The 25,921-nt window shown below is 37.3% G+C and overlaps 1 protein-coding gene across 18 annotated transcripts in view; it reads left to right on the top strand.

Annotated features, from left to right (window-relative positions):
• Positions 1–25,921, top strand: part of PATJ (PATJ crumbs cell polarity complex component) — a 345,994-nt gene that overhangs the window by 101,660 nt on the left and 218,413 nt on the right. For 14 of the 18 annotated variants that reach the window (XM_082453160.1, XM_082453172.1, XM_082453170.1 and 11 more), the window contains exons 19-23: positions 575–706; positions 2,474–2,869; positions 8,759–8,882; positions 14,635–14,809; positions 24,663–24,734. In XM_082453160.1, the coding sequence (XP_082309286.1) occupies positions 575–706; positions 2,474–2,869; positions 8,759–8,882; positions 14,635–14,809; positions 24,663–24,734 (899 nt within the window). The remainder of the gene's footprint in view (positions 1–574; positions 707–2,473; positions 2,870–8,758; positions 8,883–14,634; positions 14,810–24,662; positions 24,735–25,921) is intronic. The other 4 variants (XM_082453175.1, XM_082453166.1, XM_082453174.1 and 1 more) reach the window with 1 other exon arrangement.

Below are 25,921 nucleotides of genomic sequence, written 5' to 3'. Positions count from 1 at the left end.
TGTATAAACTTAGGTGTTTCTTAATATTAAGGTCTCTTCCTGGGAAAGTGATTTTTTCTTTAAGGAATACCTAAAAAGAATAAAAAGTTTGAGAAGCTTTGACCTGAACATGGTTTTTTTTGGTTATTAAAGAAAAATTTGGTCTCATAAAACAATTTACATAAATTTTATTGTGTACTTGCATTTAATGGAAAGATGAGAATTAATCTGAAAAGCGTTTGAAACTAAGATATTTTCTTCATTACAAAAGTACTTCTTTGGTTGCCAGAGTTGGGGGCTGGGGGTGGGCAAAATAGGTGAAGGTGGTCAAAAGATACAAATCTCCAGTTATAAGTCCTAAGGATGTAAGGTGTAGCATGGTGACTATAGTTAACAACACTGTAGTGTATATTTGAAATTTGAAATGTTAACTAAACTTATCGTGGTGATTATTTTGTAACATATACATCTACCAAATCATTATGTTGTACACTTAAAACTAATATAATGTTATATGTCAATTAGAACTCAATAAAAGTTTCATGGTTGACAAAAACAGTTCTTCAGTCATGCTAAAATAATTAAAAATTAAAAGTGCTTCTATTTTCAGGAAGGTGATAAAGAGGAAGAAAATTGTATTTTACATTCAAACAATAATGAAGACAAGACTGAAATTTCAGGAACAGTTCATGATATAAATTCATCTTTAATACTTGAAGCACCCAAGGTATTTAGTACATTTATTTCCCAAGTAAACAGTTGCTATTATAAAGAAGACAAAAGCTTGTTCTCACTCTCTTGGCTAAATAGATACAAATTAAATAATATCCCCCTTATTAATTTTTTTTATTGCAGCTATTTATTTATTTATTTATTTTTGGCTGCAGTGCGTGACATGCGGGATCATAGATCCCCGACCGGGGTCAAACCCGTGTCCCCTGCAGTGGAAGCGCAGATTCTTAACCCCTGGACCACCAGGGAAGTCCCTATTAATTTTTTTAAAACTGAAATCTTTTCTCTCTTGTATCACATTGCCTCCATAAATGACATAGCCCAGGTATAAGGCATTTTCAAAGAACAAACATACCTCATTTTATATCACTAATATACTCTTAAAATTTTGAGGGTAGAACATATTTTTGAAAATAGACCTGCATTAAAAAAAAAAATGCTGTAGAATAAGAGCTATACAGATCTTCTTATTGAATACTTTCTAAAGAAAAGAGTTATTTAGTCAAACCTTACTTTATGCTTTAATATTAGAAAGTATATTTTGAAGCTTTTCCCTTTTTATTCTTAAAATGAATTGTGTTTATTTTGCTTCTTGCAGTTAGAGTATGGTTTTGCTTTACTTGATAACAACTGTCTTGATATTCTTCACATAGTTTGTTGACAGTGTCTAAAGCTGATATGTAGTCCTGTAATGTCCATTATATTTTTTTAGTTTAAACATTTTTTGTTACAATTTCATAACTGTGTGACATATTTAAATATGCCTTCTAAATGCAGTTTTTTCTTTTTTTGAAATAACTAGGTTACAGTATTTGGTATAGTATATTAATTTAAAAGTGTCACTGCAATGACGTCTAGCTGAAAGTGAGGAAGCATTGGGAAGGAGTAGATTCATTTCAGGAATTTACATTTATTGATACTTAATGAATAGGACTTAAAATAGGAAATGTCATTGATCCCTTAGAGGGAATTGGGCCTCATTGTGCCCAGCACCCTAAGGTGCCTTGGAGTTATGTCAAAGGCTCAGCAGATCCATATATTCCTCAAGCGTTACCTAGGAACTCAACAAAGTTTCTGCTCATGCATGACTATCTAGCTTCAGTTTTATGTACTTGCTCTTCTGATTAGTGAAGTATGAATTAATTGAAGAGCATACTGTATTCATTCCTTTTGTTTTATATTATTAATGCAGATGCAAAAATAAATTTCTATTAAGTGGTATATTATAAAAGAGTCATACTCAAAGTAGTTGAGACATATTCCCCATATCTTTAGTTTATAGAGAATGTTTTATAAACATTCAAATAACCATTAATGTCTTTTGAGTTATATAAACCTGAAAATCCTGACCTTTTAAGTTTTTGCTTTCTTAAGTGATAGTATGAAGTGCATCCATATTTATGTATTATTTTTTATATGAGATGCAGGAGTTAAATATTCAATGTAGCAGTTTAACAAAATTCCTATTTCTGACTGAGAATTTTAAGGCAGTTGATGTATAGTGAACCTTTCAGACTAGTCAGTCACCTTGCCAAAGGCAGATTTTTGCCTCTTGTTGTTTGTTTCTTTTCAGGGTTGAGGCTTGTGTGGCAGTGAGATTGTATTTCTTCTCATTTGTAATGGAGAGCTGTCAGGTTAACCATGCATTGTCATGTAATACCGTCATTGCAGTTACGTCAGGGGTTAATTTTCCAGTTAATGTGTAGGGTGCAGCTTTAATACAGACGTAGTTTAAAGTTTTTTTTGCAATTTTTATTCACAGGGATTTAGAGATGAGCCCTATTTTAAAGAAGAGCTTGTGGATGAGCCATTTCTAGATTTGGGAAAGGCTTTCCAGTCGCAACAAAAAGTGGTAGACAATAGTAAGGAGGCCTGGGAAATGCTTGAATTTATGGCGCCTAGATTGCAGGAAATGGGTGAAGAAAGAGAAATGCTTGTTGATGAAGAATATGAGCTCTATCAAAACCGCTTTCAGTCCATGGAATCGTATCCCTCATCGCACATTCAAGAGGCTGCTCCTGTTCCATCCATGAAGGAGCTGCACTTTGGTACACAGTGGTACCAGGATTGCGAACTGCCTGAGCCTCAAGAAGCCAGGTCCACGATGAGCGCGTATTCCCAGGAGATGCAGCAGTGTGGCTGTAGCACTGAAAAGATGGTAAGGGATTAGAGCACATCTTCCACATCCTCCCTGACTCCTCCCTCCCTATCTCTGTCCACAAGTCATACAGCTTTCAAACAAATGAACAAAATTCAATGGGTCTTTTCATCATAAATCATTTTTTTCCAAAATGTACCATACAGTGTGTTGCTTTAAGTAAACCTCATCATTTCTGTGTTACGTAACTTCTGGCTGGAGTTAATAAACTGTAGTTGCCTTGCTTTTATGGTGGGTTTTATTTTTTTTTACCTTGCTTTTTTAGTGATGTTTTTCTCCTAATGACCGATTTCAAGGAAGAGTTCTTTTGCCATTTGTGATTTTCTTTTAAAAAATTCTGTCAGGGAGACACAGCTCTGTATTTCTCACATAATGTATTTGTCAAGGAAAATCAAGGCAAAATTGTTTAAAGATTTATTCTTGTTTCTGTCTTGCTTATCCACACTGTTCTCTGTATTATATATGATACTAAATAGAAAGTCACTGAACTCCAGAAGATTATCTTTACATTTGTGATACTACCTGTTGACAACTTGGCAGGAAAGCATTATATTTTAATAGGTTTGCCCTTGCTATTAAATCACCAATAAGTTTTTTTTTAAATCAAATTAGAGTTAACTGGTCACCAGTTGGAATCTTTCATTAGGGATATTTTTAATGTTTTATTTTTGTTTGTTTATTTCTTTCCCCAAATTAACTTCCAAGCAAATGAAGAGAAAGTTTTTGTGTGGGGTACATAGCAGTGTGTTCAGGTGCAGTACAGTGCCCTCCTCACTGAGGTCAGCAACTTCCCTGCAGTGATGTGCAAAGTAGCCTTCATTTGCTCTCTCACAGGCAGATAGAGCTGGGTTTTTTCCTTGCCTCCCTTAGATCTTCCTACATTTATCCTTTTTGCAAATGCTTGTGGGTCCCGCTGCTATGCAAGATGCTGTATTTATGTATTTAGGAACCCCAGAGGATTACCCCTGGTAGTGGACTCTGGGCAGTCTACCAGCGAACAGATTTTTGGGATTATGTGACTAATGTGGGAAGAGGTGACATCGAATCACCTGGTATGTTGCCACTGACATTGGTTCTTTCTATCTCTGCCAGTCCCACTCCTATGTCTGTAAGTGCTTGACCTCAAACAGAATAGTCAGTTATATGGAGCAAGTTAGTAATTGCAGGTTATTGAATATTCATAAATACTGTCTTCTTGTGGCTGTTTTCTTCCATAAAAATAAATTTTTCTATTTACCCCAATATAAGGCAACCTAAAATATAGGCCCATTTTAATATACAAACTTTTAGGGATATAGATGAAATAGTCAAATGTATATTAATAATATTTACTTTATAAATTTAGTTAAGGATTCCTGTTTTAAAACCTATAAAATATCAATTTTTTTGCCTGTTCTCACATTTAATGATAGAATTTTATTCAGATTCTTTCAATGCATATTAATGCCAGAATCTATATTATTACTAGAATCACTTTTTGATCTTTGTTCTTCAACTGTACCATCTTCATTTTCATCTCAGTTGTTTCAGATACAGTAATTTTTGAATCCATATTGTCAGTCAAAATTTTATTCTGATCTCAAGCATCATTTGCATAATATTAGGTTTTTTAAAAATTCGTCTTCTAAGTTTATATTGATGATTTTCACAGTGTAACCACTGCCTCTATTGTTTATCAAAGTGCTCTTTATAAAGCTTGTTTAAACAGCATTCAGTGCTCACAGTTTGAAGGACATGCATCTTAATTACTAACTCTGTTAAATTTCCCAGCTTTCTTATTCTGTGAGGTAACATGTATAGGCTCCCTAAACTGGCATTGATTAAGATTGCTTCAACCCTAATGTATCTTACCTAAACAGTATTTTATTTTCTTTAAATAATTATATGTTCTTGCTTTGAGCATTAACTCTTTTTTTAATTTTTAATTTTTACTGAAGTATAGTTGATTTACAATGTGTTAATTACTGCAGTATAGCAAAGTGATTCAGCTATACATATATATACACATTTTTTAATATTCTTTTCCATTATGGAAAATATAAAATATCATCATAAGATATTGAATCTAGTTCTCTGTGCTATACAGTAGGACCTTGTTGTTTATCCATTCCATATATAAAAGCTTACATCTGCTAACCCCAGCCTTCCACTCCATCTCTCCCCCAAACCCCTCCCCTTTGGCAACCACCAGTCTGTTCTCTATGTCTGTGATTCTGTTTCTGTTTCATAGATAGGTTCATTTGTTTCATATTTTAGATTCCACATATAAGTGATATCATGCGGTATTTGTCTTTCTCTTTCTGACTTAGTTCACTTAGTATGATAATCTCTAGGTCCATCCATGTTGCTGTAGATGGCATTATTTCATTCTTTTTTATGGCTGACTAATATTCCATTGTATATATGTGCCACATCTTCTCTATCCATTCATCTGTTGATAGACATTTAGGTTGTTTCCATGTCTTGGCTACTGTGAATAGTGCTGCTGTGAACATAGGGGTTCATGCATCTTTTTGAATTAGAGTTTTGCCCTGATATATGGGCATTAGCTCTTTTCCTCCCTTCCCCACACCCAGCAGTGATGACAGTGTATGGGAGGAAAAACCCTTTTTCCTCTACCCTCCTAGGCTCCTCTGGCTGGGGCCCTGGAAATCAAACTGACAAAAGACAGATTAAGAAAAGAAAAACCGTTTATTAACACCTGCATCATGCATATACACAGGAGAAACTCAGTGATGATTCACTCAAAGGAGGGGTTAGAACTTGGGCTTATACAGCATCTTAACAAAGAACAGTGAACTTGTAGAGAAGTGACAAGACAAAGGAAAAGGGATTTAGGCTTTTAAGATCAGCATACTGTGGGAAGGTAAATATATGGGGGGAATTGATGGAAGATAAGGATTGTTTTAGTAACGTTTGTCATGTACATCTCTCTTAGTGCCATCTCTGAGCTGAAGAGTCTAGAGTCATCTCTGGTGATTGAGAATCAGGGGAGGATAGGAAGCTTTTCTGAGTTCACTCTTTTTCTTCAGTTCAAAATAATCCTTATGCCAAAGTGACATATTTCTGGGTGGAATATTCTGATCCCCTGTAACAGTTGTACCCACATGATCAGGATGGGCTTGGATCTTTATTTGCCTTTCTCTCATTATGGTGGATCCAGTGACGATACTTTAATATAATAAGCCCTGAGTGGGTAGATTTTAAAAACACAGTCAAATACCTTACAAATATGTAATTCCCAATACTCTTCTATTTAGAGGGTGCCCTCCAAAAAGGTAGAGGAACATTATCACTTCTGTCTTCATTGTAATATCCATTTTGGGTTACAGATGTAGCTATATTTGTGGAGTGCAAATAGTACCCAACTACTTATAAATTTATCATTCTCTACCACCCTGTTATTCCATTTTAGTTGAAGGGTGAAGCCATCAAGATTTATAGATCTGGTTCTTTATTTTTAATTGTGATAAAATACACATTACATAAAGTTGACCTTTTAAGCATTTTTAGGCTTATAGTTCCTGTGGCATTAATACACTCACATTATTGTACAACCATTACCACCATCCGTCTCCAGAACTTTTTCATCTTCCCAAATTGAAACTCTGTACACACTAAGCAATAACTGCTCATTCTCACCTTCCCTCATCCTCTGGCAACCAACCACAATTCTACTTTCTGTCTCTAAAAATTTGACTACTCAAAGCACCTCATGTAAGTGGAATCATACAATATTTAGCCTTTTGTGTCTGGCTTATTTCACTTAGCATGATGTCTTCAAGGTTCATACATGTATCGTGTCAGCGTTTTCTCACTTTTTGAGGCTGAATAACATGCCACTGAAGGTATATATACCAACTTTTGTTTACTCATTCATCAGCTGATGGACATCTGGACTGTTTCTATCTTTGGCTATTGTGAACAATGCTGCTGTGGACACTGGTATACAAATATTTGTTCAAAAACCAAATTTTGGGTGCTCTACACCCAGAAGTGAAATTGCAAGATCTTATGGTAATTCTGTTTAATTTTTTTAGGAATCATCATACTGTTTTCCATAGAAGCTGTACCATTTTCATTTCTGCCGGCAATGCATAAGTTTTCTAATTTCTCTACATGCTCGCCAACACTTGTTTTCTGTTTTTTAAATAGGTGTGAAGTGGTAGCTCACTGTGGTTTTGATTTGTATTTCTCTGTTAGTGACCTTGAGCAGCTTTTCATGTGCTTATTGGCGATCTTCAAATATCCTTTGGAGAAATGTCTAAGTCCTTTGCCCTTTTTTAAAATATCTGATTCTTTTTGCCTGAGGATTAGTTACCTGAGAATAATTTTATGTTTTTATTTTCTTCTCTATTTAGAAAAAAACTGAATTGATTTTTTTTTTTAATTTTATTTATTTATTTATTTATTTTTGGCTGTGTTGGGTCTTCGTTTCTGTGCGAGGGCTTTCTCTAGTTGCGGCAAGTGGGGGCCACTCTTCATCGCGGTGCGCGGGCCTCTCACTATCGCGGCCTCTCTTGTTGCGGAGCACAGGCTCCAGACGCGCAGGCTCAGCAATTGTGGCTCACAGGCCTAGTCGCTCCGTGGCATGTGGGATCTTCCCAGACCAGGGCTCGAACCCGTGTCCCCTGCATTGGCAGGCAGATTCTCAACCACTGCGCCTCCAGGGAAGCCCCCTGAATTGATTTTTCTAAAGATTTAACCTTTCATACCCACTGTATTGAAATCTCAGATTTAGGCATCAATTCTTATTCCTCAGTTACATAATTGCCATTCACTTAAAAAAAAAAATCCAGACAGTTCAAAAATTGTTGTAAAATTTCTTCTTTTTAAGTACTCAGTGGCTGCCATCTCCTCCTGACTCCTTTCTCTAATAAGTTCTTCTTGCTTATTTTATTCTAGGCAACTAAATAGTCATATTTCCTTTCTCACCTCTTTTTAATATTTGAGTTGAATTCTATGTACTGTAGCCTCCTTTGGGTATCTGATACAGTTATAGACTCAATTATATTCATAATCTATTTGATAAAATCTAGCAGTATTTGGTACATCAGTTTATGAGAGGTTCTTTTCTTATCATTGAAGTATGACCAGTTTAACCATGAAAAAACATGGACTGTTGTAAAAAATATAATTCATTTTTTTGTTTCGAACAACCTAAATTTCCAACAATAGAGAATAACATAGTGTTATTCACCTTAAATGAGTTAAGGTAAATGCCTATGGTGGCCATAATGTTGTCATTTAATTTCATGCATATAAATGTTTTTAAATATCATAATAAAATACATCAATGAAAATTGTATGTTCTGGAAGATTGTAACTTTGGAAAACCATAAAAGACCTGTGTAAAAGGAAGACAAGGAAAGTGTAATAACTTTTGACTGTGCTTACCTGTAGGTTTTAGGTTCGGGGAACAGGTTGTTCACTAGGCAGATAAGTGTGTCAGGGAGGGCATAGCAAAGGCTTAGAACTATGAAAATTCCCCAGGTGTTTCCAGATCAACAATGAAGCTATTTAAGTTGTGATCCAGCATGATCCAGGACACAATGAGTATCAACCATTGACCTTGCTTGACTTGATAGATTTTTATTCCTCTGCCTTGGTGAATGTTTATTTAAATCTACTTATTAATGTTTATAAAACAATTTTGTTTGTTGTTAAAAAATCCAGTGTTTGGAAAAAACAGATTTTACTAGCCTGTACTCTTGCAGATATTAAGTTACTAACATTTGTTACTGCTTACCACAGTATAAACCGTTACTTGAGAAGGCTTGTTTGCAGGGCCAGTTTTCCGCTATCATTATGATCTGGATTGAACAACATTATGGTGTTCCACATTTTATCATAAAGTACTAATGCATTTCTGTTTTTCTTCCTCTTGAGATGAAAGAAAACTTTGGCATCGATTCCCTATCCTCCATACCCTCAACTGAAGGAAACAGTCAACAAAGCAGATTTGATGATCTGGAAAATCTTAATTCGTTAACGAAAAGTAGTCTGGATTTAGGTTTGTGATTTTCGTTTCTCATAAACACAAATTACATTATTTTGCAATCTTTCAGTTTTATTTGTATATATGATGAATTTTACTGTCACATTTTCATTCATTATAATGTTTTGAATTGAAATCTGCTTATTAATCTGCTTCAAAATATCCGGAAAAATAATGTGAATCATATTTCAACTTAGAGCTTTCAGATTCTGTTTTCTGAGAGAGCTGCATTTTCCCTGCCTCATTTTGCTTTTTATTAGCTTTATGGATTAAAACTAAAACTACGGCCTAATGCCGAATCTGAAATAGGTCTCTACTAATATATATTAAAATCTCTGATACTATTAAGTGATACTGTTAGCTCATTGAATGGGGTTGTTAAATATTAATAAAGAGACATATTTTAAACATTTATGAAACATTTTTATAGCCATATATTACAGTCAATTTTGGTACATTAATAACTTAGTTTCCATTAAAGAATCCTAAAAGTGTAGTGCTTCTCCTTGCCTCTTCCCATATTGATTCTTATATATTTTTGAAAACTTGACTTTAAAAAATAATCTTTCCTCATCTAACACTGCAATATTTAATGTCGTAATATTAAGATCCTTAGGTGAGCCTGGTAAGTTCTTTCATAGCATTGGGATTTATAGAGCCATTGTTCAGGATTTATGCTTTCCTTCACCTGTTTTGACTCTACTTATAGGAAAAGTCTTTCTCTGTGGGCAGTTCTTGTGTTGTATGGTAATATGCTGTTAGGAGAGAGAGATAGCTATAGAAAAGTTATGTAACCGTTTTTTATGAATTCAACATTCTGTCAAATAAAAATCTAAAGAATGGAATTCTTAATGTGGTTAAAGATTGAAGGCATCTGTGAGATGATAACAATTGCCAGTTCCCTGTAGGTCAGAACACATCATGAATTATTAATTTAAAAAGAAAATTAGGATAGTCAATTTTGAATATCTAAGATTAAATAAGTCTATTCAATTTTTCTTAATGTATAACTGATTGTGACTAGGAGAAAAATGGGATTTTTCACCAAAACTCTCCTGGTATACTATTTTTTTTTTTTTTTAATTCACCACATTTCTGTATCCTCTGACTATTAAATACTTAGAGAAGATTTATGGCACAAATGAATTCATAAATGAATTAATGGTCCATATCTGTTTGATTATCGTTGATACTTTTTAGCCATATAAGCACTATTTTGGACCAGATAATTCTGTTGTAGAGGGCTTACCTGTGCATTGTAAGATGTTCGCAGCCTCCCTGCCTTCTAACCCTAGATTCAGTGGTATTCCCAGTCATGATCAAAATCAAAATGTCTTCAGACATTGCCAAATGTCCCTTGGGAGACAAAATTGCCCTGGTTGAGAATCATTCACTGTTTTATACCGTCAGGATTGAAAGGAATAGACTAGAAATATGGGGTGGGTGTTTGTGAGGAAGGGCAGTGGAGTTGGGAAAAACATAGGGAAAGGGATTTTGTCCTCATGGGATGATCCAGTCTTCCTCTGAGCCCTGCTCTGGGTATCATCTAAGTGCCTCCAAAGTTACTTCCTCTGCCTTCTGCTGCCTGTATGAGTTTCCTAGGGCTGCTGTAGCAAAGAGCCACAAACTTGGTGGCTTAAAACAACAGAAGTTAATTCTCTCACTGTTCTGGAGTCCAGAAGTCCTAAATTAAGATGCTGTGCTCCTTCTGAGAGCTCTAGGGAAGAATCTGTTCTTTGCCTTGTCCAGCTTCAGGTGGCCCCAGCGTCCTTTGGCTTGCGGCTGCAGCATTCTGATCTCTGCCTCCATCCTCACGTGGCCCTCTCCTCTTCTCCCTATCCATGTCTTCTCTTCTTCTCTCTCTTATAAGGACACCTGCTGTTGGATTTAGGGCCCACTTGGATAATCCAGGATGGTCTCATTTCAAGATACTTAATTACATCTGCAAAGCCCTTTTTTCCATATAAGTTCTCATTTATAGGTTCTGTGGCAGGGATATATATATTTTAGGTGGGCCATCATTCAACCCACCATACTGCCTTAATCTAATATTTGACAAGGCCCTGGGAATTTATTTCTGGAGATTATAGCTTTAGGAATTAAGCTACGCTTGTATACCTTAGGCCTGTCCTCACTAGAAGAGTGTTCATAACCACATGCTTTTTGGAAAAATTTTTGAGAGCTGCCAGAATGCTGTGTGGCAGGTGTGAATACCTGGGTTCGTGCTAACCATGGGTGGACTAAGAAATTATTGGTACAGAGTCAGTATAGTTTCAGTCCCAGGTCCCTCAGTACTAAGCCATTAACCTGCTGTGTCACCAGGCAAGCCGCCCGCTTTTCCAAGCCCCTCCACTTCTTCAGCTGTAAAATGATGGAATTGGGCTAAGTGTTCTGTAAGGCCTCTTTCACATCTGTAGCCCTTTGACCACTCTGTTAGTAACAGACAATTTTAGATTTACTTATGAGCAATTACATTAAAAATTATTTTTGAGAACCTATGTGTAAAGGGCTATTTTTGACCCTGTACTTAATCTAAAAGTAGGTTTCCTCAAAGAGCCTATGCTCTTCACGGGCTGTGAAACTAAACCTAGAAATTAGCATAATTAATAATGTAAAGCATACAAGATCAATGTCAAATCAGTAATACATTTAGTGTTAAGAGATTTCAGAAGATTTCAGACAGAAAGTAGTTCTATTTCCCAGTCTTTGACTGGCCCAGCCTGGAGTGGGCCTCCAGTGAACCTGGATGAATTTCTGTCATTGCACACACAGTCAGGCACACTCGCGTATTTGCATGCCTGTCTGTTACCATAAGCTTCTGGAGGGCAAGGCTTATACCTGATTATGTTACCATAGTGGGTGCTCAAGAAATATTTCTTGAATGAGAAGGTGAAGTGCTGCTCCTGGGTGGTGATTTAACAGCATACCGATTCCCTACTTTTTTTTTTTCCAGTTGCTAAGCTGTGCAGTAACACCCTCTCTTCTCTACTTGGATTCTTCTTGCCTTTATTTTGTTTATCTTTCTATTTGTGCACCTCACTAAGTATAAACCTTTTGGAACTTCCCCCCATTTCTCTCCTATAAGCTTTAACTTCCATTTATCTAGGAACCGTTTTTTTAAACTTCCCTGGGGACTTCTCTGGTGGTTCAGTGGTTAAGAATCCGCTTTCCAAAGCAGGGGACGCAGGTTCAATCCCTGGTTGGGGAACTAAGATCTCATATGCCGCGAGGCAACTAAGCCTGCACGCTCTAGAGCCCGTGCACCACAACTAGAAAGGAGCCCGTGTGCCGCAATGAAAGATAGCGCATACCGCAATGAAGATCCCGCAACTAAGACCCGATGCAGTCAAATAAATGAATAAATATTTTAAAAAATAAATAAATAAACTTCCCAGTTTTCCTAACCTGTGTGCTTCTGTTGTGGCTGTTACCTAACAACTGCATAGGCCCCGAAGGATGCGATTTATTTTATGGGCTCCCAGGTACCGTGGTGCACTTGATGAACAGCACTGTAAGTCTGCCTGTGTCAAGCACGGTGAGAGAGGAGAGATGTGTACCTGAGCACTGCCAAGGTGTCCGTGGAGGAGGAGTGGGCAAAGGGTATGGGCAGCCTTGTGTGGAGCAGGTAATGAAAAGCTTTAAACAAACTGAAGCAACCTATGAAACCCAGTGCCGTAATTTAATAGGCTGCTTTACCAGCATAGCTGGATGGGAAATAGCTCTGCAAATAGAGCCGGTTCTCTGTTCTTTCAACTCCTGTTTTAGGCCATTCGTGCCAGAATTTCCATCCCATCCCTGGCCCCTTCTCAAGGGGGAGAAGGTAGACACAGGCAAAGCTAGAGCAGTGCGGCACTGGTATGGATTTGACTGCGTGCAGGAATGTAGGCCCAGGGGATGAGAGTGAAGCATGTCTGAGGTACCGGAGACTTCCTTTAATACCACCTGAGCATTACAGTTACTTTCACCCCCTCTTCAGATTCTCTGCTGATTAGATCCTGATTCCAGTGTGTCTAGACAAGACAAAAAGCAGAAGTAGAAGTGAGTTTACTAGAAAATTTGTTCAATATGAAGAAATGGAAAGTTTAGGTGATGCTTATAGGAAAAGTTTTAGGAGAGTGTCTGTATCTTAGTGATCATTGGTAATTTTCTGATAAGCCAAGTCTCAAAAATATACCATAAATGTATGGATTTAAGGGAGGCATTTGATTCACTATTCATCATATTTGTATAACATGATGAAGAAAGATTGGCTGGGAACTTATAGTGGATGAGATATGATGGATACTGAGGTATATCTTTTTTTTTTTTTTTTTTTTAATTTATTTATGGCTGTGTTGGGTCTTCGTTTCTGTGCTAGGGCTTTCCCTAGTTGTGGCAAGCGGGGGCCACTCTTCATCGCGGTGCACGGGCCTCTCACTATCGTGGCCTCTCTTGTTGTGGAGCACAGGCTCCAGACGCGCAGGCTCAGTAATTGTGGCTCACGGGCCCAGTTGCTCCGCGGCATGTGGGATCTTCCCAGACCAGAGCTCGAACCCGTGTCCCCTGCATTGGCAGGCAGATTCTCAACCACTGCGCCACCAGGGAAGCCCTGAGGTTTATCTTAAGAGTAATTAATGGGTTTATGCCAGTCTGGGTGCAGGTCTCTAACCATGTGCTGGAGGACTGCATGCACAGCTCTGCCCCTGTTACTCCTTTTTTCAGTAAATGGGAAAATGACACAGATGACGTGTCAGGTAAATTTGTACATTCTTTTTTGTTTTGGCCGTGCCGCGCGGCATGCGGGATCTTATTTCCCCGACCAGGGATCAAACCCATGCCCCCTGCAGTGGAAGCACGGAGTCTTAACCATTGGCCCTCCGGGGAAGTCCCAATTTGTTCATTCTAACTGGCAAAAATTCCTTGACCTGGAATTCCCCACCTATAAAATATGGTTGCTATTATCTTTTCTAACTCATAGTTTAATGTGAGAATTAAATAAGGTAACAAATGTAAAAGAATCCTGGAATTTATAGACAAAGCCCCTTTAAAAATGTAAGTGTTTTTATTTGGTTATTTGTTATTCTGTGGAATTATTTTTTTTTTAATCAGTGAAATGTCAGTATGCCTGTAATTGAGACAGCCTAGGTTGATAAAGGGAAAATTTGTAGTAAGGTAAGAATACCACCGTAGAGGGGATTCTTCTTCTTTTATTTTTTTAATTGAATGAAAGATTCTTTAAATTCTACAGTGCTTTATGGTTTTCAGAAGTTTCACATACATGATTTCATATAATCCCATAATAACTTTTTTTTCTCCCTACCCCTGTATTACCCTTCCCCACTTCCCTCTCCCCACTGGTAACCACTAGATTGTTCTCTGTATCTATAAGTCTGTTTCTTTTTTGTTTTATTCACTGGTTTGTTGTATTTTTTAGATTCCACATATAAGTGATATCATATAGTATTTGTCTTTCTCTTTCTGACTTATAAAGGGGATTCTTTTGATAAAAGATTCATATTGCTAAAATAACATCTTTTCAGTGAGACCATGCTTAAAATTGTAACCCTCTTTCACTGAGCAACCCCTATCCCCCTTCTTTGCAGAATCATTTTTACCATAGTACTGTCACCATCTGACATAGTAAATGTTTTACTTACTTAGTTTAATATAAATAAGTCTTCTATCTGGAAGGGGCCTGCCTGTAGTAGATATCCATAACTATTTATTGAATTAATGAAGAATGAATGAGTGTATCGTGTGCTCACTATCATCTGGGTTTGCTCTTTAGGCATGATGATTCCAAGTGATGTGCAAGGTCCTGGCTTGCTTGTTGAACTTCCTGCTGTGGCTCAAACAAGGGAGCAAGAAGACTTGCCTCTATACCAACTCCCCAGGGCTCTAGCTGTTTCCAAGGCCTCGGCACACACAGGAATGTTGTCTTCTAGATATGCCACTGATGCATGGTATGATATTATTTCTCTTTGTTTTCGCATTATAAAATAGCTTTCTTTTTGCTTCTATTAAAAAAAAAAAACCATTGTAATGCAATTATACTCCAATAAAGATGTTTAAAAACAAAACAAAACAAAACGAAAACAACTGGGCATGATTATGGTGGAACATTTGGAAAACGCAAGGAAATATTATGAATAAAACCCACCATACTAAACAATTACTGTGAGAATTTCACATACTTAAAATTGTACCATATATATAATTTTTTTTATATATATACAATTTTGTATTCTTGCAGTTGTCTGCAAAATAGATTATGGGAGTATTTACTTAGAGAATGGAAGGTTAATTAAGAATTTAACAACTCAAGCAAGAAGTACTTGAGGACAAATTAAGGAGGAACTGGACTTAAGAGTTAGAGAAGCTGTAGGAATTGGTGGCTGATAACATGTTGGGAGTGAGAAGGAGTAGGAGGATGACCTGTGTTTCTGAATGGGGCAACTATATGGATAGCAGGACCATTAATTCTTTGGCATAAGATTATAGGAGCATGAACAGGTTGAAGAGGAAAATGATGAGTTCTGTTTGGGACATGTTGAGGGTTCAGGTATCCATAGGACAATAAAATGAAATGGAGTTAATTAAATACATGACTCTGGGGATTAGTGCTGAGGTCTATCCTGATGTGGATAATTGGGAACAAGATCAAGTGTAGGTGAAACTCCTGGATTTGAATAGTCATCCAGAGGAGGCTCAAGTGATAAAAGGACAGGGCCAAGATTGGAGTCCTGTAAAGCAGCAATATTAAGGGCATGAACTGAGGAAGAAAATAATGAAGTGGAATGAACAAAAAGTAAAAGGAAATTGATGAACTAGAGGTTGATATAGAAACCAAGGGAAGAGAGCATTTTAACAAAAGGATCATTACAGACTATTGTTACATGCTACGGAGAGGTCAAGGTAGATAAAATGGAAGAGTTTTCATGGGGCTTGATCACATGGATGCCCTTGGTAAGCTTAGAACAGTTTCATTAGCGTGGAAATCAGAGAGTAGTGGGTTGAGAATTGAACAGAGGGCAGATATTGGACAAAGTAAGAGCAGACTAGTGTTTCGAGGAACCTGATCATGAAAAGAGGCAGAAAGAACACGTTACCTAGACAACTGAAGGGCATTGTGGAAATGGGACAAGGGGGCAGAGAGATACACACACACACACACACACACACGCGCGCGCACACACACACACACACACACACACACACACACACACACACACACACACACACACACACACACACACACACACACACACACACACACACACACACACACACACACACTGTGAAAGATCCAGAAAAGGAATATGTAGATGTTAGAAAGTGGCTGATTAAGTGTAGTCCCTGGAGAGGGTGGAGGGAGAGCAGGACACTGCACACCTAGAGAGATTAACTTCTAATAGTTTGATAGGCGGAAGCTCAGCTCCTCCATGGACACAGGTGCCAGGAATGAAAGGAAGGTACAAATGCAGTACTATTAGTACCTTGAGGACTGGAATCCAAGGAGATTCTTGCCCAATGACCTTGATTTTTTTTTTTTTCTGTCATTTAGGAGAAAGGTTATTTACTCAGAATGATGGGGTGCTAGTAAAGTGGGCCATGAAAGGAGAGGTGTGAGAGTAGAGATTAGCTTTTGAAACAAGGGTAGGAGAGTAATGGCCTAGTGGTGGGAAGGAATTTAGAAAAATATTGACTCCATTTTCCCAGCCTGCCAGGGAGTGAGAGAGGGAGTGTCACCCACTCAAGTGTGGCATCCGTGGCAGAGAAGCGGAAGCTGTTGAGAGAACAGAGGAGGTGGAGAGAACACTGAGAGAAGAAGTTAGGGTGTGGGGTGGTTTCTTTACAATTCAAGGAGATTCCTTGGAGTGTGACAGGTAGTTTGGCTCGGTGGGGGGGGGGCTTGGGGGTGGGGTATGGGAACAGAAGCACCTCTGAAAGAAAAACCAGAGCCGTGTAGCACTGTGAGTACAGGACAGGAGAGGCGAACAAAGGAATTGGAGGTGTTGCAAAGCATAACAGAGATGAGAAAGGGGTGGGATTAATTGGCCTTAATGCTTTATTTATTTATTTATTTTTATTGGAGTATAGTTCACTTACAATGTTGTGTTAGTTTCAGGTGTACAACAGGTGAATCAGTTATACATATATAGATGTATATCATCCTAAGTGAAGTAAGTCAGACAGAGAAAGACAAATATCATAGGATATCACTTACATGTGGCATCTAATTTAAAAAATGATACAAATGAACTTATTTACAAAACAGAAACAGACTCACGGATCTTGAAATCAAACTTATGGTTACCAAAGGGGAAACGTGGGGGGAAGTGATAAATTGGGAGACTGGGATTAACATATGCATAGAATAGATAACTAATAGGGACCTACTGTGTAGCCCAGGAAACTCTACTCAGTGTTCTGTAATAACCTATATGGGAAAAGAATCTTAATGCTTTTATTGAAACCTTAGTCCAGGAAAGATTTTGTGTTATATGAAGTGTCTCAGACTTATATCACTTCTCTGTTCAGCGACCTGTGGCCTTTGCCTAGAGTTTTAGATAGAACCTTAGTAAAAAGTTGTCTGGCTTCTGTGTAGCTCGTCTCTGAGTGGAAAGGCAAGACCCATAGGCCCAACTAGTTGGAGGAATCTGGTGGCTTTTCACTCAGCAGACCTGGACCAGGGTGTAGAGGGGAGGAAGCTGACAGGCCCAGGGTCCTCGTGCGAGGGATCTAAGCAGCTCCCAGAGGAACGGAACGCAGTGTCAAACAGCCAGGGTTTGTTTTTTTTAAGAGAGATGCTTGGCAGTGGAAGTGCTGGAGGAGTTAGGAACATGTTTCAACTTTTTTATGTGATCAAATTACTTTTCAAACGAGATACTTTTATTTTTTAAATTTCTCTTGTGCTGAGTGTTAATAATTGAATCTGGCCAAAGAATTCAGAAATGAGGCTGCTTTTCAGGCTATAGAACGGTAATTGTAGATTGGAAAAGATTTAAACAAATTTCCAAGCCCACCCTTCCTTCCTTCTGCAGAAGGTGAAACATTCTATCAGTTGTGTCTTACTCAAGTCTCCCAGCTTCAGAGAGAGGAGATAACGCTTTACTCCTGAAGTGAGTACTTTGACAAGCTGTTTTCTCGTGCTGGCACAGACATTTAAGGGCTCCAGCCTAATCTTTGTCTTGGGAGATCAGTCTTGCATTTGAATGCTGTTTTTTTGGCTTGCCGTCATAGATTTAGGATATATTGAAATCTCAGCAGGCTCCAGAACAGTTCCTGTAAATCATACTACCCCTTTTAATCTTTCAGGGTATGCCCCATGGAGTTAGGTTCATAGGTGAATATTTATTGCTACTCAGGAGACTTCCTGAGTAATGCATATATCCTTTTCAGAATATAGTCTTCCAGATCATCAGGGTGTCATCTAGTGCTAAATGCTGTATGCTATTTTACAGTTTCTTCTTTGCATTAATTTTTGTGTAGGGCCCAGCAGAGTTATTCAGTGTGCACTGTGCTTTTGCATCAAGCCAACTTCTCCTTACCTTTGGAGGCAGGACTGATATTAAGAGGTTAGATGCACCCTGAAACTGGCGATCTCTAGGAAGTGAGGACGGTGGGCAGGCGGAGCACGGAAACTCTGAAAGGGATCTAAGTGATCTTGTTCTGAGTATCCTTCTTTCTTCATAAAGTCACTTGAGAACAAGTTTTCAGAATTCACCTTGTTTTAGTCTTTTTCTAACTCACTTCTGTCATCACCTGCTGCCTGAAGACATGGGTGTGCCCATCAGTGGGGGGCATGGCATTTCTCAGACTAATAGGAGATTTGCAGCATAGATATATTTTGTTGCTATTCAAATATGCTCTTTGTTATTTATGACTTCATGACCCTGAGAGGGTTTCCCTTGTGTCTGTATTTCCTCACTTGTAAAGTAGGTAGTTCTAAGGTTCAGTAATAGTGAATATAAAGGGCTTCGTATAATGCCTTGAACATAGTAAATGTTTAATGAAAGGCGGCTGGCAATGATGCTGGATGACAGTGATAGGATCATGGGCCCTGAGGTGTAACTAGGGTATTCATTGTGCTGAGTTTATTAAAACACTCAAGGAGATTGTAGAGTTTTTTGTTTTTAAGAAATAAAATAGAATCAAGTCACAGTAAGTAAAACAAGGAAGGTGTCAGAGGCTAAAGCCTGGTAGGATGATGAACTTGAGGTGAAAGGCATATTCTAAATTGAAAAAAAAAAATCATGTTGTAGGTATAATAGAATGCAAATGAAAAGAAATACTTTCAGGTATTGGATACTTTGTTCTGAATAGTGGGAGGTGAAATAGGAGGCAGAGTGTCATAGCTGGGGAAAGGATTAAGTGAGTTAATGTGATATTTTAAGTCCCCAGCACTGCCTGGCATTTAGTGCCTTCTAAGTAAATGGTGAGTATCTAATAGTTTTACCTTTGAGTTCCACTGCCAAAAATTATGTGTAAATTCAGAATACTGGTAGAAGACTGAGGGTAAGGGAGACAATAAATGTGTAAATTTGAGAGAGGACTACTCTGGAATGTTTGAGTTGGGAGTAAAAAGGGGAAATTTCCAAGGAGTTTGTGGTCTCATGTATGTGACACTTTCCTGTTTTTACCATGCTGTTGCATGCTGTTGCAGATGCCAGTCACTGCAGGTGAAGATGAATGTGAGAAATTAGGACAAGAGGCACATAGGAATATTACATTAATGCCTATGAAAATATAATTAGATATTTGATTGCTAACCCAGGCTCTACAGAAGATCAGAAGAGACCTTAGGAAGCAACTTACCCTTTATGGCTTAAACTTCTGTTTCTTAACAAATGTCTTAAATGCAATCTTACAGGACAATTTTCTTAATTTTGATAAATGTATACATTCATGTTACCAACACCCCAATCAAGATATTGAACATTTCCATCCACCCAGAAAGTTCCCCCTTGCCCCTGACTTCTAATACTGTAAATTATTTTTTCTGTTCTAGAACTCATGTAAATGTTATCATGCAGTAGGTACTTTTTTGTATATGGCTTCTTTTACTGAACACCATGTCTGTGTCATTTTAAACTTTCATGTACAAGAATGCCTAATTTTTTATGTATACTGGTATCAGGTAATAATTTGCTTTGTAACTTCAAAGTCATAGTGTAACATTTGTATAACTAGCCCTACTGGTTTGGAAAACACTAGTGCCTATCCTGCCTGGTTCCAAATGCTCATATTCCCTGTGATGTGTCACAGAAAATTGCCATATAGAATCTATATTTTAAGTGGAAAAAGAAATTTTGAGATAGGTACAACCATAACCCTTCCTGCTTACATCATTTTGGGATGCTGAGTTTGCTTGACCCTCATATGGTTTAGTATTTAGAAGTTTCACATGAAAAAAAGGTATATTCTTGCCATCATTTTGAAATTGTTAGACTGGGCATAGTTCAGAAAGCAAACCTGATGCCTTTATGGGAGATGGAGCCACATTTGTGCTCTGGGTGGGATCACCTCTGCAGGAGAACAGTACATTTTCTCATAAAGGCAGAATGCTTGTAGGTTTTGCCTCTTTACTTTGTATTTACTTTTAAAGTTGCACTTGTTCACCTACCAGTGTTTACGAAATCCTATATTTGGAATGCTTTTTCTATAATAAAATATTATCATTTGTGGGAAAAAAAAAGGTCACCTTGGCCATCTAGATTCATCTGATTTTTTATGATGTTGAAAATTTTATTCTCAAAGACATTGTATATTATGATGAAGTCTTACTATTAATATCCACTTGTTCATTAATGGGGCACTCCATCTTTCATCCCAAATCTGTAAAGAATTATAACTTTGGGCATTTGTTATAAAGGACTGAACTAAAAATAAAAAGCATTGTTTCTATTAGATGGTTAATTCCTTTAGGGAAAAAGTGGTTATAAAACTCTGGTTAAATGTAAAAGGCAAAAGTTCAGTTATTTTAAGATTTGAGATTCTAACTGATTGAGCTATTGACCATGTTTAATCAAAGTGCAAATTATAAAATTAGAGGTTAGAATTCTCTTGTGAAAGATTCAAGTACATTTGTGCAAATTTACACCTTAATATGTGCAGTAAAAGTATTTTACTTTCTCAGTTAAATTTTAATTTGGGTTGAAAGGTATATGCATTTATCAGTGTAAAGTGACTACATTATTTTGTATAGTTGCTTGTATCCTGTGACTGTATTTCTAAAACTAATCACACTATGTTTTTGAAAGTTTTATCCCTCTTTAGGTATGAAGTAATGTGAACAAAATATATGTTTATCAATTTCCTGAAAAAGGATAATATGCTTTGAAAAAGTCTCTTCTAACAGAATAAATCCTTTTGTCCTACATTTTCTTAAAGAAAACTAAAATTGTCCATATTTTAGACAAAATTTTCCCCCTTTGCTTAATATTGTATGTGAAAGCCAGCAGTTTAGGATATTTTTTATTTTAATTTTTTTTTAATAGAAAAGCATATAGCCCATACTAATGTTAAAGCTTGGTTTCCATTCTATTTTAGGTAATTTTAAATTTAAGAATTTAATTCTTATAATGATATTATACATGTGCCATAATAAAAACACGTACTTTTTTTTTCTTAATACCTATCATGAACTGTTTTTGCTCACAAACTGTTGACACCAAATGTGTGAGTTTTTTCCTCCACCCAACAACCAATTCTCTGATTCTCTGGACACTGTGTATCCTAAAATTCATTTCAATTCTGACATTAACTCCCTGGAGTTAGTGCAGTCCCCACAGGTTAAGGGCTCAGTCCCGTAAGACCGCCCCAAGTTCAGATGCCAGTCACAAATTCCAGGTTGCCAACTCTACTTCTGACCAACTGGCTATAAATTGAGGGTTCCCATAACACCTTCCTAAGGTTTGATAATTTGCTAGGATGGCTCACAGAACTCAGGAAAGTACTTCACTATTACTGGTTTATTACAAAGGGTGCAACTCTGGACTAGCCAAGTGGAAGAGATGCATAAGCCAGGGAAGGGGGTGTGTGGGATGCAAGAGCTTCCATGCTCTCTTGGACCACATCACCCTCCCAGCACTTTAATGTGTCCTCCAACCTGCAGGCTCTCTCTCAACCCTGTTGTTTGGAGGGGGTGGGGTGGGGGGGGTGGTTTATGGCGGCTCCATTATGCAGCCATGATTGATTACATCATTGGCCATTGGTGACTGTGCTCCATCTCTAGCCCCTTTCCCCGTCCCAGAGGTGGGGGTAGGGCTGAAAGTTCTAACTCTAATCACATAGCTGCTTCTCTGGCAATCAGCCCCCATCCTGAAACTGTCTGTAGTCCTACCTGGAGACACCTTATTAACATCAACTCAGGTATGGTTGAGAGGGGCTTGTTATGAATAACAAAAAATGCTCCTGTCACCCCTATCATTTGGAAAATTCCAAGGGTTTTAGAAGCTCTGTGGCAGGAACCAGGGACAAGGACCAAATATTTATTTCATATTATCACACCTGTCACAATTAGGGTACAGGAAAGTGGAAAATGGAGAGGAGGAAGGTTTCAGTGTTGGTTTGGTTTTTAGCTTTCAATCTTACTTCAATTAATATCTACTTAAAGGAGAATACTAAAATACAGCAGAGCATGAAGATATTCCTTGCATTAATGTCTATATTCCATATAAACAAGACATAATCTAAGTGCATTATATTTTGGGAAAGCAGACAAATTAAATTACATCAATACCATGGACTATTAAGATGCTATTAAATAAGAAATGATGAAGCTTATGATAATCTTGGGGAAAATTTTGATATAAATTCAAGTGAAAAAATTGTAAAGGAAATGCATATTGGTTGAGCCTCAGTTAAATGCCAGTCATATCTCATTTAGTCCTTGTTACTATTATAGGATAATCAAAATATGAAAGTTTATGCTATGATTACAATTATCCAATGAACGCATATGCATACGTGACAAGAATAATAATGTGATATGATAAAGTGAAGACTTCACTTAAATTGGTGGAATCATGTGTGTATCATTTAGTGATTGCATTTAGCTGCTTCTAAACTGAATCTCCCGCCCCCTCTCCCCACACACACTTTTAGTGTGGCGTAACTCAACTAGGGCTTAATTTTTTTCATGTAAAAAAGTCCTGAAGAAGTCCTGTTAGGGTCTTAGACATCTTCTTTCTGCTCTGCTGTCGTCAATGTATTGCTTTAGTCCTCATGGTTTCTTCATGATTTTAAGATGGATGCTTCACCACCAATAATCACCTCTGCCTTCTAGGCAAGAAGAAGGGGAAGAGCATAGAGCAAAAGGCTCCTGTCAGCTGATTCTCCCTCCATTTAGTGAGTTTCCCAGGAAATCTCATCTGGGGACTTTTGCTTCCTTGTTGCTGATCAGAACTATGGCACACAGTTACCATTAGCTGAAGGGAAGTCCAGAAAATTTATTTTTTTAAAGCTAGGCATAGTGCCACCTGGAATAAAGGGAGGTTATGTTGTTGGGTAAGGAAGATGGGGAGAGAAGACATTAGATAAGTAACTGGCAAGTATCTGCCAAGTTGTTTTTCCTTGAATTCTACGATGCTTTTAATCTTAAAAAATAGACTGGCTAAGGCAAGAAGGCTGTCTGCAGTGGGTGAGATGTCAGTGATCCCTAATGATCTCAATTCCTTAACTGGTTTTTAGATTGTCCAAATTTTTTCACTTTCTCCTTTTCACACAGCCTTAAACCATTATATCCTAGAAAGTTGTAGAGTGGCAAGTAGCTGGAGTTTTATACTTTTTATAGGACTTATTTGAGAGTTCAGAGGAGAATGGAGCATTGAAACTTCATGCTGAAAGAAAGATTTGGATACTGTGGAGAGATTGTGTAGTACATCTGAGCCTTCTCTGAGCCTTGTGGGGAAAATATAGTAATATAACCTGCTGTGCTTACTTCACAGGGTTTTTGTGAAAATGAAATGGAAGAGTTAGTCCCTACATTTTTGTGTAGAGTAATACAACTGACAGTATCACATAAGTGATTTCATTTGGTGGTCCAAAGGCACACACCTATTTTGTGGTACAGGTTAGACTGGAGCTTAGAAATCCTGACTCCTCTTCCAGATAATAGATTGTAGTGTCTCCACCCTATTAGATAACATTACTTTTATAACTACTCTGTAATTCAGCATTTTACAGTATCCCGCTAGGCAGTTCCATATTAACATAACTTGATGGGTGAAAGTATGGTGGTGGTAGGTGGGAGAATCACATTGTTTAAGAAATCTCTCTGTAAACTGAAAAGTGCTGTGTAACTACACAAAATATTTATGGGATACAAATGACAGGGAAATTATTTAGGGTTAGAGAGACAGAAAAATCTAGAAAGAACGATCATGTTTACTGACTGTTTAATCATTTCAGCTGTTTGTGTAAGTTTATACTAGACTGTTAGCTGGTCAATCACACCAAATTTTAAGAAATATATTTTATAATATTTAAATGCTGTTATAGAAACAAATGTGAAATCATACAAATTCAAACACAGATTTTTAGAACATAACATCTGGAGTGTCACCAATAAAAGTGTTTATAATCAATGATTATCTGGTGCTGGGTGGATATTTGTTAAGTTGAATGCTAAAGCAATGTATCTTTGCTTTGTATGGATAGTTAACTATTGATGTAAATATTTTTAAAGCTTAGAAATTAAGAACAATTTAACTACATATAGATTGTGTAATGTAAAACTTTTCAAGAACCTTTAATAATAAGAGTGTGTTGTAAGTTATATGTGTGTGTGTTTTTCCCTTTCTTTCTCCTCAGTGAATTACCTGAGAGAGAAGAAGGTGAAGGAGAAGAAACTCCAAACTTTAGCCACTGGGGACCACCAAGAATGTATGTTGATGACATTATTGGCTTTCTCAATAGGACAATGCAATTAGTTGCTCTTTTCTTTAACTTCATAGTGTCGTTCAGTCGTTCTCTAATGATTGCCGTAGTTCACACGTACGCTGGCCTAAATTTTAGTTTCATTTTGTCTTACCTAGAGATTTTTAGCCAGGCAAAATGGCCGTAACCAATATTAGGAAAATCTTTGTCATACTCTTTCAGAGAAAGCAACTTACAAATGTCCATCTGTGATGGACTAAGTATACTTTCTCACTGTATTACTAAGCAAAGCAGGTAGGGCTGCCTTGAATGCAGTAAAGAAGCTCTTTTTTCCAAACAACACCAATAGTCAAGGCTTCTATCACATAGCACCCTCCTCCCCTTGTGTTAGTCCAAGTTTATGCCTCGTTTTCACTAACAGAGTGTGTTGGGCCCATGCTCCCTTGGATACTCTCATGGTTTTACGTAGTCACCAGGGCTGCACTTTATTAAGGTTATAAAAGTCTTCCTTTAGCTGCTGTCTCTATCTTCATGCATTATTAATTCTACCATGCCACCCAAATTGTATTTTTCTTGCACTTTTGAGTTTTGTCTTAAAAACTCTTAGGAGCTGTTTTCTGAGCTACTTTTTGGAATTAATTGTTGGCCATGTCTGTGCAGTTTGAACAAAATTCATAATATTTTGAGGGGCAAGTTTTATTCTATACTTTATGAAAATGATGTGGATGTAGGAAGAAGAGAAAACCTTTCCAGCCTTTGGAGCTATAAAATCTGTCCTCCACGTAAAGAACCACAGGTTAAAATGGCTGACTGGGAAAAGCAGTATGGGCAGTGAGCCTCTCAGTGGCAAGTTTATTTTATTCTGAAGGTTTCTGCTTTTTACCATAATGATACATGTGACTTTCTTGATTTTTTTTTTCCACCCATTAGTTATTTCCTTAATTCATTCTTTGCTAATGTTATGATATAGATGAAAGGGACTCATCACAAAAAATATATGGTGGTGGGAGATGAGAACATTAAGTCCTTGCTAAATCTCTCAATATTAAGAGTTGTATTTGTTGTTTTGGAAATCTTTTTCAGAATTTACACTTTCACATACGCCATGAATTATTGATAGAATCTTATAATTTTGGAGCTAGGTATAACTTCTATAACATTTGTGAAAATATATTTATATAGAATATGAGTCA

This window comes from Balaenoptera physalus (assembly GCF_965194825.1).
Source record: "Balaenoptera physalus genome assembly, chromosome: 1".
Classification (NCBI taxonomy): domain Eukaryota; kingdom Metazoa; phylum Chordata; class Mammalia; order Artiodactyla; family Balaenopteridae; genus Balaenoptera; species Balaenoptera physalus.
Note: the sequence above shows the minus strand (reverse complement) of the source record. Positions and strands in the feature narration are given on the sequence as shown.